At 41.2% G+C, this 13826-nt stretch overlaps 1 protein-coding gene across 5 annotated transcripts in view; it reads right to left on the bottom strand.

The window, feature by feature from the left end:
- The window catches only part of AMPH (amphiphysin), a 245355-nt gene that overhangs the window by 50404 nt on the left and 181125 nt on the right, over window positions 1-13826 (bottom strand). For all 5 annotated transcript variants that reach the window (XM_019631035.1, XM_019631033.1, XM_019631032.1 and 2 more), the window contains exons 8-11: window positions 11806-11881; window positions 10983-11065; window positions 8705-8843; window positions 7286-7414 (exon numbers count right to left, since the gene is read on the bottom strand). In XM_019631035.1, the coding sequence (XP_019486580.1) occupies window positions 7286-7414; window positions 8705-8843; window positions 10983-11065; window positions 11806-11881 (427 nt within the window). The remainder of the gene's footprint in view (window positions 1-7285; window positions 7415-8704; window positions 8844-10982; window positions 11066-11805; window positions 11882-13826) is intronic.

The raw sequence follows: 13826 nt of genomic DNA, 5'->3' as shown, positions 1-13826 counted from the left end.
GGGCTGCAGCCCACGCCGTCGCCGGCGACCCACGGCAGCCCAGCTCCAGGTCGAGCCGTTGCTCAGCATCTCAGCTGCGGAGGGCAGTGTCACCGGCCCTCATATGTGGGATCCGAACCGGGGCCCTCCGGCATCCCAAGCGAGCTCCCAACCATCGCGCCACTCGGCCGGCCCTATCTCATAACTTCTTAATGAGGCAAAAGGAAGCTTAAGACAGAAAGCTTAAATAAAGTTTTTAGGAAAAGGGCCGATCAGGAGTTATTTTCCATGTAATTGAAATAACTATTTTTGAAGGATCACAAAATAATTTACAGTTTCTAATAGTGAGTAAAGTTTTAGCATTTCATCATGAGGCAGTGGCCTAAGGAAACTTAACTTCATGGCTGGAAGCTTACGATAAGACCACTACAGATGGTTCATTGCAATTAATGTGAATAATGGTATTGACAGGGCTCAAGAGCTTGTATTTGCAATCCTAGAATGGGACATCTTTCAGTCATTTAAAATGATGTTGTCAAGTGTCTGTTTCACAACTTTTATTACGTGCAGAGCTAAAAAAATAGTACAATGAAGATCCATTTACCCATGACCTAGACTCGTCAATCGTTGTCCTGTTGCCATATTTGCTTTATATGCCTGCCTACATTTAAACAATCCTGCAATGCCCTAATGAGTTGCAATCACACTAAATGGGAAATGTTTCCCTAGGTCTTTTGTTTGTTTGTTTTTTATTGGAGCAAGTTTTTAGACTGCATATTTACTCTCAGTGTAGCATGTCATGGGTTTTGCTCATTGCCCTTACATACACTATGACTAAGAGTGGAAGAGGTGACAGTAATGAGAATAGAGACAGCAGGGAAGGTGGATGGGGCCTATGACTATAAGAAGATTCTGTTATGACTAGTAGATGGAGAGATGGCCAAAATGTTTAAGTGAAGACCCTCCCTACCACTACATCCTGGTATTTACCAAGAATATTGGTGATGTGTAACAACCTAAAGAAGTTCTAGAGAAACTGCTAGAGAATATAGCAAATATAGGTCTAGTTGCTGCTGTCCTCAAGTGGTTCACATGCCGGCACACACAGTCAACAGCACCCAGGTGGTTAACATGCCAGCACACAGGATCTACAGCACCCTGCTCTGAGGACAACGCAGTGTGGCAGACAAATGGAAGATGTGCACATCTCTGAAGTATGGATAATGTCCTCCAAATCACAGAAATGTCAAAATGAAGTTGAAGGAGACCTTGCATATGGCATACTAAGGTGTACGGATCTTCAGTAGCTGTTCTCATTCCGTGTGCAGCCCACTCTTCTCTCGCATGCTTCCCCATGTGAGGCTCCTTCTCTCCTCGTCTCATCCTTCTGCTTCCCCCGTTCCCCTCTCTGGGTTGCCTCTTGATGCCAGTTAACTATCACTCCCTAACCCATACTTCAAACCACATTTAAAAATATAAAAACACAAAATGGGTTCATGCTGTGAGATGGATTATAAAATGCAAGAAGTCTAGGGTTGTTAAAAGTCTTTGGAGTTGGAGAATCTTGGAAGATTGTGAGGCTACATAACACAATGATTTAAGAATATTTTCGTAACTCCAGGTGATACATGAACTGTACTGGGTGATTATCTCTGCTCCAGGAATGGAGCAAAGCTGTGGGTAACCCACCAGGGCAATAAACTGACTACATTTTGGCCTGAAATGCACTGTATGTTTTTTCTTCCGATTTTCATCTTATTTAAATCTTTCTGTCTTAAAAGAGTGTTAACATGTTTACTTTGAAAGAATAGATATATCAACTTAAAGAAGAGCTAGTTTATCCAGATATAGGCTTCATAGAAAAGCCAACGTGGCATTTAAAACCAGGTGACAGATACCCAGGAAGTAAGTGGTATATGTGCGCATAACTGCAGGCTGGCTTCACTGAGATAGGACAGATAAAAAAAGTCATGTCATGAACTTAGTTTGCAAGTTCAAAGTCTATTTCAGTTTGACTGGCTAGGAAAGCTAGGATGGTTTCATGACAGATGCAGCATTAGGCTGGGAAACAGATACAGAGTGGCAAAGCTCATGGTGCTAACTTGATCCCGACAGTCACAGTCACGATTTAGTGGGAGCTGAAGCCTTGCCTCTGCACAGCAGGCACTCCCAACAGGAGTGATGAGAAGGGCTTGAAGGAATCAGCTTGGCTGTTCAAAAGATAATCCCTCTGGATTTGTAAGTGGGAAAGCTACATCAAAGACATAAAAATATGAAACAACATTGTTGGGAAAAGATTTAGGCAAAATAGTTGAGGGTGTCTCTTATGAAAAAACAAATCCTAAAACAGGCAATCTTTTCTTCTTTGCCACTTGACAGAAAGATGGGCAAGCAGGGACCGTGCCCTTAGCCTTGCGCCTCAGCCCCGTCCCCGCACTCCCTGCATTTGAGCATATTTCTTGAAATTTTCTAAGTTCCCCTCTGGTGTGGGGACGAGCTGTGGGTCCATCATATGCCCCAGGAACTCTGGGACTCATAGCCACCTGGCCGTCCTGGAAGGTTGTGGCCGGGCTTGCTTCTAAGGACGTGGTGGTGAGCAGGTGGCTCCCACCAGCCAGCATGGCATTTCGTGTATGGAGTCCCATGACACTGGCCACCAGAATGTTGTTGATATGCTCATTTCAAGTAACTCAAATTGTTTTTATGGACAGAGGCCCCTTTGCAAAAACATTTGCTCAGGGCCACGCTCTCTAGAGAAAGCCCTGGTGGGAGGAGAGGGTGAACATTGGAATTGAAGCTAAGTCAGCACATCAGAATAGAATGCAGTCAAAACATTTTTTGAAAGAAAAGCAAAAAACAAGAAGCAACCTTGCATGTATACATATCTATGTGTTATATATACATGATAGCTTCTTTTTTGGTCTTGATCTCCTGTTAAAATCTTACTTATATGCCATAAATTTGGTTTCCAGGGTCATAGTATCTTTTAAATATTCCTTTTAAAAATTTTTCGCTAAAACACCCGTTTCCCAGGAACCGGGTATTTTGGGGTAAAGGGAACACTGTTTGAGAAACACTGATTTAAGCAAACAGGGCTTTGTTGCAGAACTCAGAACCATGAACATGTTGACAAGAACCATGAAAAAGCAAACTGGGATGCACCCACTCTCAGTCTCATAAAACAAGGACCCCTTTTCACAGCATCTTATGGGACTAGATAGAAAAATGTTTTAAAAGAATAAATGCAGGAGTGCGCACGCGCACACAGGCACAGAAAGGATTTCTTTCCATGTAAGTTCTTAGGAGGGAAAAATAGGGAGCGATGGGTTTGTCCCTTGGAAGTCCTAGTTTTGTGAACACAGAATCAGAAAAGCAAGTTTAGCCCTTTGGTCTTGACACCCGGGCATCTCGCTGCAAGCAGGTGAGGATATTCCCCAGGGAAGATTCTATGATATGTTTAAGGTTCGGTCCTTTAGAGGGCTTTGCAGGTCTGACAGGTTTGTTTCCAATCCCAGGATACACCGAAGAGAAAATTATCCCTGTGATTAGCCTTGGTGTACGAGACAAGCAAACCCACCGGAGATGAGGAATACTTTAATCATTACATTTTGAGCTTCTAGGTGGGATTAATACAAATGCTTTTCTTCCTCATAAAGCATATAATAAAAATAACAAATTGGGAAGAGGAACCTATCTGTTGAATGTAGAATGACTGATTAAACGTTTTAAAAATATTAAACAAATTGAAATGGACCACCCTATATTATTATAATATGTGATCTGGGAGACAACTTTTTTGGTACATCTCGTTTTCTAGCTTTTAATACTCTGCTTCCCGGCAACTGGCATCTCATTTTCTCCTGGAATTTCTAATTTTTTTAATATAATTTCTCTGTGCATGTTCAAAAACGTTATCATCCACATGAGCCAATCCATTCACTTATAATATGTAGCTTGACATATAATGTAATCAACACAGCTAATGTCATAAGCACACACGGACATATAATTAAGTCTAACAGCCTTAGATATGGAAGATTTTAAGTCACAAGTTTTTTAAGTGGAGTAATTATAAATGGTCGATCATGACATATACTTGACTCAGCTGGATATTTCCCTGGAAGAAAACTGTTAATTTCCTGTGGTACTTTGTTCATGGCCACAAATTAGAATCCTGATGGCCTGAACAGTGGTTCTCACGTGTAGTCTCCAGACCAGCAGCATCAGCGTCACCTGGGACCTTGTTTAAAAAGCAGATTGTTAGGGCCGGCCGAGTGGCTCAGTTGGTTAAGAGCTCGCTCAAGAGTTTGAGCTCTGAGCAACAGCGGTTCGAGTCCAGCCCGAGCTGAGCAGCCGCTGAGCTGCCAACAGGTAGCAGGATGGCTCAGCTTAAAAAAAAAAAAGCAGATTGTTGGCCCCCAGCCCAGAGCTACTGAGTCACAAACTGCTGGATGGGACCCAAAAGGGATAAAATAAAACCAAATAGCTATATCTGCAGAGGAACATGCACCGGTGAATTCAGATGCTTCAGGAAAAGGCAGAATCTGTGAATTTTAAAATAAAGCTAGATTATACCACTTGGTAAGCTAAAAAGTAGACTGAGATATAAATCCTTGCTTCAGTCCCTCTCTTGAAATTGTGACCTGAGACTAACAGATACTGAGTCCATGGAAATGCTTTAAGTCATACACTCATCCACCTGCTAGAGCCAAGTTGCTTCTCAGATTTGGGGAAAATGACAGAAACTCATTTCTGCCTCCTCCCCAGATTAAAAGAAAACTATATAAATAAAGCTGAACCCCCAAAATGCACCCCCAGTATGTCTTTGGTGGGTGGTTCTTGCAAAATCGCCTGGCAGGCTGATGGACATGCCACACAGCCAGTAAGTTGTAAAAGGTGCTTTTCCCCTCTCTCCCAATGGCCTTGCAGTCATGCGCAAAGACCAGCCGAGCTGGGCTGAGTGGCTCTAACTGTGTCACTGTAGAGGTAGCAGCTAAAGAAGGTTCTGTTCTGAAAGGTGCCTCCTCTCCCTCACCCCCAACTCTTGCCTTTTCTCATCATGCTCACTCAATAATATCAGCAAAAGTGAATGCTCTTCAAAGTACTTGGGGGCCTCTTCTGGCATTCATAATTTCAAAAAGTGCTTTGACTCTTTTTTTACCCTCACCATAAAGGACCTTTAGCTATGAGCCAGCAAATTGCAAATAAAAACACATCTTAAAAGAAAGAACACTCTTGAATGCCATCTTTATTTCACAACTAGTCTACATGTCATGTTTTCTCTATTTCAGTTGCCTCAACTGTTAAATGGAGACGTTCTCAGCTAAGCATACTGGGTGAATAGGTGACCGTATTCTTTATTTGTGATAGAATTGGGAGGAGGTTGTTGGAGAGTCCAGGAGAAAGCAGCTTGAGAGTAAGGTATTATCCCCCTTAAACACTCACGGTTGAAAGCTGATAGAGCAAAAGGGAGAATGAAGCTGAGCTGTTAACAAACACAAAGGGACAGCACAACATGGAAATGTAAACTGTTCACATTTGCTGCCAGGGCAGCAGTGGATGCTACGTAATCGCTTGGCTTGAGACAGTTGTTCCTGGAGGCATCTGTGCATCCACAGGCATCATTTGTCCATGCACTGATAAACATGCAACTCCCCCTCCTCAAGAGAGCTGCTAAATCACATTTCAAACCCTAGTTAGCTTACCAAATCCAGCATTCATACAAACAACAGAAGAAGAAAAACAATTAGCCAAAAGCATCACATCTATTGATAAATGGCCATGAAAGGGATGACAAATCGTGATTTGCCACACATTGCTTCTGCGTTTTTATTTTCTGAGCCTTCTGACATCAGCACATTATTTCTGGCTGTAATTGGGATGTTATAAACAGTGTGGTTATTGATGTGCTCAGTAATTAAAGTATTGTATTCACACCCCTTGCAAATTGTAAATATTATTTCTGACCCTGAGAACACTGAGAGAAAACGATATTGGCATGCCTTCTCTGGGGACTTCCACTCTTAAAACAAAAAGCTGGCTTTGACGGCATGAGGAATAGCTCTGGAAGTCAAGATCATTCTCTAGGCAGTGGAACAACCAAGCTGCTTGCAGGGACATGTCTGCAGTCCACAGAGAGTAACTGCACACAGGTGTCTTTGAAAGCAGGGGTAATGCTGAGGTTTCCTTTTGCCAAATCATGTAAATGAACACCTTTATTCCTGCTGAAGGGCCAAAGACTTAAAAATATTCACCTCTTTTAGTTTCATTTTCCTATTCTCCACTAGGATGCAATATGAAATAATAGGAGACACAAACATGAATTCACATATATTGATGTTCACTAAAGTGTTGGTGAAATGATGGAAAAATTGGAAGCAACCTCTGGGCATAATCAGGGGTTGCTACATTCATCTGATAAAATACTCTGGTTAAATATTTTTTTTAAGATAATATTATGACATGAAAAAATGCTCAGTGAGATTAAGTAGAAAAGTCAGGAATACCTAAAATACAATCTGAATTGTGTAGGGCAGAAATGATATATACCTAAGGAAAAAAAAAGACAAAGAAAATAAACCAAAGTACACTCGTGGCTAAGTCAGAAAGGTGTGATTTAAATCATTATTAAAATTCTTCATTTTACACTTTTTGGTATTTTCCCAATTTTCTACAATAAGTATGTGTCACTCTTAATATTAAAAAATAACATGAGAACTTTCATTTAAGAATGCTTTAGACTTGGGCCAGCCGAATGGCACGATGGTTAAGCACTGGCTTGGGACGCCAGAGGGCCCCAGTTCGGATCCCACATATGAGGGCCAGTGACACTGCCCTCCACAGCTAAGATGCTGAACAGCAGCTTGACCTGGAGCTGGGCTGCCGTGAGTCACCGGCGATGGGGTAGGCTGCAGTGGGACTGGCCTGCAGCGGGTGTGAGCTGCCGTGAGCCACTGTGAGCAGCCGTCCAATGGCCAGTGAGGATCTGCCTCGCCCGGGAAGAGCGCAATGATGGTGCCAACTTGGGCCAGTGAAGCAACGTCCTCCACAACTAGACTGAAGAACAAAACGACAGCAACTTGTCTGTTCCCCTTCCCCCAATTCTCCAGCACTGTTCCCTTCCCCCCAATACCCCAATAAAAAAATCTTTAAAAAAAAAAGAATGCTTTAGACATATCAAGCAAACCTGAATGACAACTAAAATTATACCACTGGCTCTAACGTCTGCCTTTCTTTTGAGCTGGCCTCTGAGAACCCCTCGGCCATGGTACTTTATAGACATCCCACCTCTGTATGGGGCACTCACCTGGGAAGGTGTCGTCACACTGATTTCTGGAACAAAATTGTCCTCAAAGAAATTGATGATGTTCTCCTGCTGCAGTTCCTTTGTTGGGGTGACTTTAGGCAGAGGCGGGACAGGAGGCCCCTTCCTTGTCTACAAAGCATTAAACACAAACAGTAGTTAATTCAACCAAAGATGACATGAGAGACATGCAATAATGTCATGTGAACAAAGCTGGGATGATACACTGAACAGTGACCAAAATTTGTGTATGTGTATAGAAGTTAAGTCCACGTGATGCAGGTAAAGAATGCCGTTTGCTTGGGTGGCTCTGAGCACTGACAGGCACTGGTCCAATGAGAAAAATTCAGGCTCTGAGCGTCCATTCATCTCAACAAAAGGGCTACACACTGGGCTGTGGGGCCAGGTGACTGTGCCTCTAAAGTTAAACTGTGCAATACCTTCTCTGAAGCAAACTGAAAATGATTTCTCACTTCAGCAATAAATCAGAATTTTAAAATTAACATCAGATGAGAGCAGGTGCATTCAGGGTGGTATGGCCGTGGGTGGTGAGCACACAATGTGATATATAGATGATGTATTATAGAAATGTCCACTTGAAACCTATGTAATTTTACTAACCACTGTCACCCCAATAAATTTAAACAAAGAAAATAATAAAATTTAAAAAAAGAGGGAAGCTCTGCAAAAAAAATTAAAATAACATCAAGCAAGCTTTCCACTGGAATCAGTGAGACCACCTGTAGGCAGCATACATTGCATTTTCCACCCCAGTATTTTTTAAAGTAAGAGCTTCAGAGGTCTGTCTGTCTGCTACATGTATCTTCCTCTGACTACCTCAGTTTCAGCCACATGCATGGAAGCTTGGACTGAACTGGACTTCCAGGTTTCTTACAGGAACTTCATTTTTTCCCAAAGTCGTGAAGATCTGGGTGGCAATTCCTCTCCATATTTACTTTTCCCTGGCCTTTACTGTGTCTTTCAATCATTTGTTTTCTACACTTTTGTTAAGTGTCTGTCTATTCCTGTGCGATATAGGGCAGGCGATATAAAAAATATGAAATGGCCTAACCGTAATGGCTTTTCTTGGCCGACCTTGCCTCAAGTGTTACCTAAAGCGCTGCTAGAGGGAGCTTGCGTGGGGAAGGTAGGGTTAAACGGAGCCTGGAAGGAAAGGCGGGGAGGAGAGTAGGGTTGTGGAACAAGGTCTCACACACTCAAGCATAAGGTGTGTGAGGAATTAAAAATCCAAGGAAGAAAAAGATTTAATTCCTTAGTGATAATCACAAGGCCTAAAGCTTCACACCTCAAAGTCTCCCCAACCGGCACTCATCTCAACGCCCAACACTGTGGGACTCTCGTGGTGGGGTCATCCGGCCACCAGCTCTTCCAGTCGCCCCAATGTAGATGATCTCTTCCTACCTGCGATGGTGACCGCGGCCTCACTGGTGCGGGAGAAGCAGGTGCCAGAGTATGATTGGGACTGGCTGTGGGGCTCGGGATGGGGGATGCCTCCTCTGGCGGTGAGGGTGTCTTTGCGATGCGGAGAGGACCCGAATCACTAAATGAACACACGAGATTTAAAAAAGGGGCCTTCTAAGGGGCAGTACTTACCTATTAGGGGTCTTCCATCCCAGAGAAATCCTGAGGCATAACAGGTACTGTCTGTTATCTACTCCCCATTCCACGTTAATTCTGGTTATTAACAGTGATGTGGTAATTAGCACCATTTACTGACTGACCACTGTGTGCCAGACCCTGCTCATATATTATTTGTAAGTGTCACAATATGACTGCAGAGGGGTTAAAAATCCCTAAAGCGACTTCGTGATTTACTGGATCTGAATTCGGGCCGTGGTAAAGCAACACTTCTTCTTCCCACTGTGCCAAACAGGCTCTGTGAGACGCTTCCAAACACAAGCTGAATTAAATGAACTAATTTCACTGTTGATTTACAGGGGACTCTTGCTCTGTCACAATCTATACAAAAACCTACCCAGAAAATTGTAAATTTCATGTTAAAAGGCATCCTTTAGCATGTTAATTAAGATTTTGTAGGAATGCTTTCTGATAACATTTGGAAATTAATTCATTAACTGTTTCTCTTTTTACACCTTATAGAACAATGATTCAACTCAAGCACCTTGAAATGTGCAAACAAATTACGTGAGGGATGAAAGTGGAAATATTTACTGAGAACCCACCACATCCCTGGCACAAGGCCAAACGCTTGTGACCAGCCCAAATGTGATGATTAAGAAGGCACTTGGGATACATCCTGCTCTCTAAGAGTTTCAAGGGTCTACAGATTGAGGAAACAGGATCTGCACCCCAAATAAATGAGCATGTACATAGCATGGTCTACAAAAGAATGGGTCTTGTAGAGAAAAAACAGACACACCACGTGACTGGGGCTCTGTGCCAGCGATCATGGCCTCTATCGGGCACAGTCCAATCCATGCTTATAGGGACAGATCCTACAGAGCTCACTATCTCGTTCTGAGGAGGAACGTTGGAAAAAAAATGAAAGGAACATTTGTTAAGTGACCGTGGCCCCACTGTCTTCATTATACCTGATTGTACACAGATTCATTCGTCCCTTTCACCTCTCCTTAAGAAAGCAAGCCTTAATTTTTTTTATGTATTTCATTTCTAAAACACCCAATTTTTGATATTAAAATTCTTTCTTCATTCCTAGCTGTATTGGAAACAATAGCTCTACCCCTTTCATGTATTCTTGTAGGCAATATTCCTTCCCTTAGAAAGAAAAGATACAACTTGATGCTCACTTACTGCAGCAGCCGTAGCAGACTATGAGTGCAGTTAATCCAAAATGCAAAGGAAGCAATCTTAGCTACCTCCAGAGAGATCCAAACACTGACATATAGAGATGCTGGCACATGTGTAAGAGTGCATGTGTTTTGATAAATGTGTGTGTATGAGTGTATACAGTGATGTTAAAATTGCAAATATGGACTGTCACGGTTACATATTACCTTAAAGCTGTTTAGTTCCATAGCATCTTTTTTTCCTACTGATTAAAAAATTTGGGATCTTTAACCTGAGAAGCTATTGGACTTATTCAAGATAAGGCAGAGCATGTTAACTGCAGAGTCATAAAACTGAAAGCTGAGTGTTTGTACTTCCTGCTCAGGGTTCCCTAGCCTGCGTTCCCTGAATACACAATGCCTGAGAAGAGGAGAAGAAGAGGGATTCCAAAATCACAGCAGAAAGCCGGTATGAAGCCAAATCATGGCAACGCAGACAATTCACCTATGGATCACAGAGTCTTCCATGTATTTGCCATGTGCAAAATACCCATGTGCAATAAAAGCAAAACTATGCAATGTTTGTGAGGTGGAGTTAGGAGGCGAGATGACAGCGATGTCTCACCTACTTCCTTTTTCCTTTCCCCATAATGGATTCTTTAAAGATGTGTCACCAATGATTAGTACCAGGACTAACTGTTGTGAGTTTGAGGAATTCCTTTCTTCTCCAAAGAAAGTAACAAGTGCACAACGAGAAATTATATGTTAAAAATGTATACCATTGCTCTTAGGTCCCATGGAAAGCAGATTGGCAATGACACTGTCTATTCTGACAATGACAAAAGCCCTTGGTAGGTAAATCCATAGAAAGATAAATATAGACGCACAGAACTAAGGCTGATATCAGCCAGCCTCTGATGAACATGGCCTACCTGGGAGCTCCTTGAATGGTGAAGGCCTTGTCAGCGTGCTGGTCGCCCAGTTTCGTCATCACTTCATACAATTTGTGGCAAAGCTAATGGGACAGGGGCAACTTGTCTATTAGCTGCAAGTCATTCTGATGCATATTCAGGCTATTGCCCCCCACCCCCAAGGAATTATTTATTGAAAAGCTAAGAATCTTATAATAGCATGGATGGTCTCTGCATATGGTCCAATTTAAATTTCATGTCAAAACTGAAAAGCCACAAACACAAATAAAGTAAAAAATTTACTAACCATTTACTAACCAGAGTACAGAGCAGAAAACAAAAAACTACTGTTTACATTGACTCTACGAGAGATAAAGTCATCCACCACCCTGCTAAACTAAGAAAATACCATAGAGCTGTACTGACAGCAGAGCTGCTAATTATCTGAATATTTGGAGACCAATTTTTCCTCAACATAAAGTGCCACTTGAAATTTTTCCTCAACATAAAGTGCCACTTTAAAAACCGACTGGGGAAAAAACAAACAAACAAAAAAACTGTGAAACTGTGACAATGAAAAAAATAATAATTTCAGAAGAAAAATAAAAGTAGCCAATGTTTCATGACAGTATTTTTGTAAACCTAAAAACTAAAATCTTTGCAAGATATCGAGAACTATGTGGTCACAAAAAAATGTAGAAATATTACTGAGAGTAATAATACACTATTAAAAAAATGTGGAAGTGAGCGAATTCTTTGCATAAGGCTACACATTTCATATGCTTCCAGAATAGATGTTTATTCACTTTATATTCCTTAAGTAAAAATAATCATCATTACTCACCACCGCAATTTCCTTATGAAACTTGGCCTCAAGGCTAGAGACATTTTTGAAAGTATTGACATAAAATCCAACTCGTCTGCCATGTGGCGATACAAAGAGGAAAGAATAGAAGTCCAGTTAGCAAAACTGTATGTTAAATGGCAATGAAATATATTAAAAATATATTTTGAGGAAAATTACATAATCGATCCAGGGATGAAAGAATAGTTGAGTGATAAATTCATATCACCGATAAGACTTGCTTTTTCTATGGTTTAATGTGTACCTTAAATTTCTACCATGTTCCACTCAATCTTCTTCTTTTTTTTAACTTTATAAGATTAGTTTATTCAGATTTCCTTCATTTTTTTTCAGCTTTATTGAGGTATATTTGACAAATAAAATCACTCAGATATTTAAAGTGTACATCATGGTGACTTGATATACATATACATTGTGAAAGGATTCCCTCATCTGGTTAATTAACACCTCCATCATCTCACATTTATTATTACTATTATTATTATTATGAAAACCTTTAAGTTCTAGATTCTTAGCAAATTTCAATTACATAATACAGTATTATCAACTATGGTTATCCCCTTTTACATTAGATCCTCAAACCTGATTCATCTTATAGCTGAAAGTTTGTGCCCTTTTACTCACCTCTCCCTGTTTCCCCCACCCCCCAGCCCCTGGCAATCACTTTTCTACTTTCTGTTTCCATGAGTTTGCCTTTTATTTTATTTGAGGTTTCACATATAAGTGGTACCACACAATATCACCCCACACCTGTCAGAATGGTTATCATCAAAAAGACAAGAAATAATAAGTGTGAGCGAGGATGTGGAACTTCCGTGAACTGTTGGTGGGATTGTAAATTGGAGCAGCCACTATGGAAAAGAGTGTGGACGATCCTCAAAAAAATTAAAAATAGAACTACCTTATGACCCAGCAATCCAGGATCTTGAAGAGATATACACACTCCTATGTTCATTGCAGCATTATTCACAATAGTCAAGTTATGGAAAGAACACATGTGTTCATCTCCACCAAAGAATGAATAAAGATGTGACAGACAGACAGACAGATAGGTAGACAGTGTATGTGTGTGTGTGTGTGTGTGTGTGTGTGTGTGTGTGTGTACAGGTTATTCATACATGAGAAAAAAGGAAACCCTGCCATTTGCAACAGGATGGATGGATCTTGAGGGCATTATGCTAAATGAGATAAACCAGAGAAAGACAAATGTTTCACTTAACGTTCTATATTTACAGTGATCACGTGTCCCTCATTCCACATATTTTTTTCTTTCAATTGATTTAGATTATATACATAATCATCTATATGTTTGTGTTTTTTGTGAATATATATGTGTGTGTGTGTGTGTATATATATATATATATATATATATATATATATATATATTCATAAAGAAACTCCTGGCACAGTATGTTTGGGAAATAGTAAGTACTGGAGAGGGTCAGGCCAGAAGCCTGGAAGATGAGAACCTGGTGATGAGAACCTGTGCTCTGGGACAGACAACGAAGCACAGTGTTTATTTGCAGCCCCGCCATGTATGAAATAGGAGAAAGGAGAGGGTCTGGACCTGCATTTGAGGGAACTAAGGCAGCAGCTGGACAGGAGAGGCTGCAGATGCCCAGGCAACCCGGCACAGAGGCACCAGACTCATCATATTGTTTGCAGAGAAGTTTCCTAGGTACTTAAAAGTGGCAACCCAAGACCCCTTTTCTAGGACCCCAATCAACTGGACAGTAGCTGCTCATAACTTTCCTCATTTATTTTACTCAACAAAGGGCCTATCCAACTCTGGGTGCATGCCTAGTGGTGGGCTAAGGTGGCTCCAGGAATGAACAATCCCGTTAATGGAGGCTGATTAGTTCCATTCACACTGGTTAAGAGAAAGAAGCCGATTTCAAGATAGCATGTAAATGTTAAAGTTATCATACAAGGCCACACATGACTAAATATCCAAAATGAATAGATCTGACAGAAAGAGCTAAAGGAACTGAGAGCTCAGG

The sequence above is a fragment of the Hipposideros armiger genome, unplaced genomic scaffold, assembly GCF_001890085.2.
Source record: "Hipposideros armiger isolate ML-2016 unplaced genomic scaffold, ASM189008v1 scaffold_976, whole genome shotgun sequence".
In the NCBI taxonomy this organism is placed as follows: Eukaryota; Metazoa; Chordata; class Mammalia; order Chiroptera; family Hipposideridae; genus Hipposideros; species Hipposideros armiger.
Note: the sequence above shows the minus strand (reverse complement) of the source record. Positions and strands in the feature narration are given on the sequence as shown.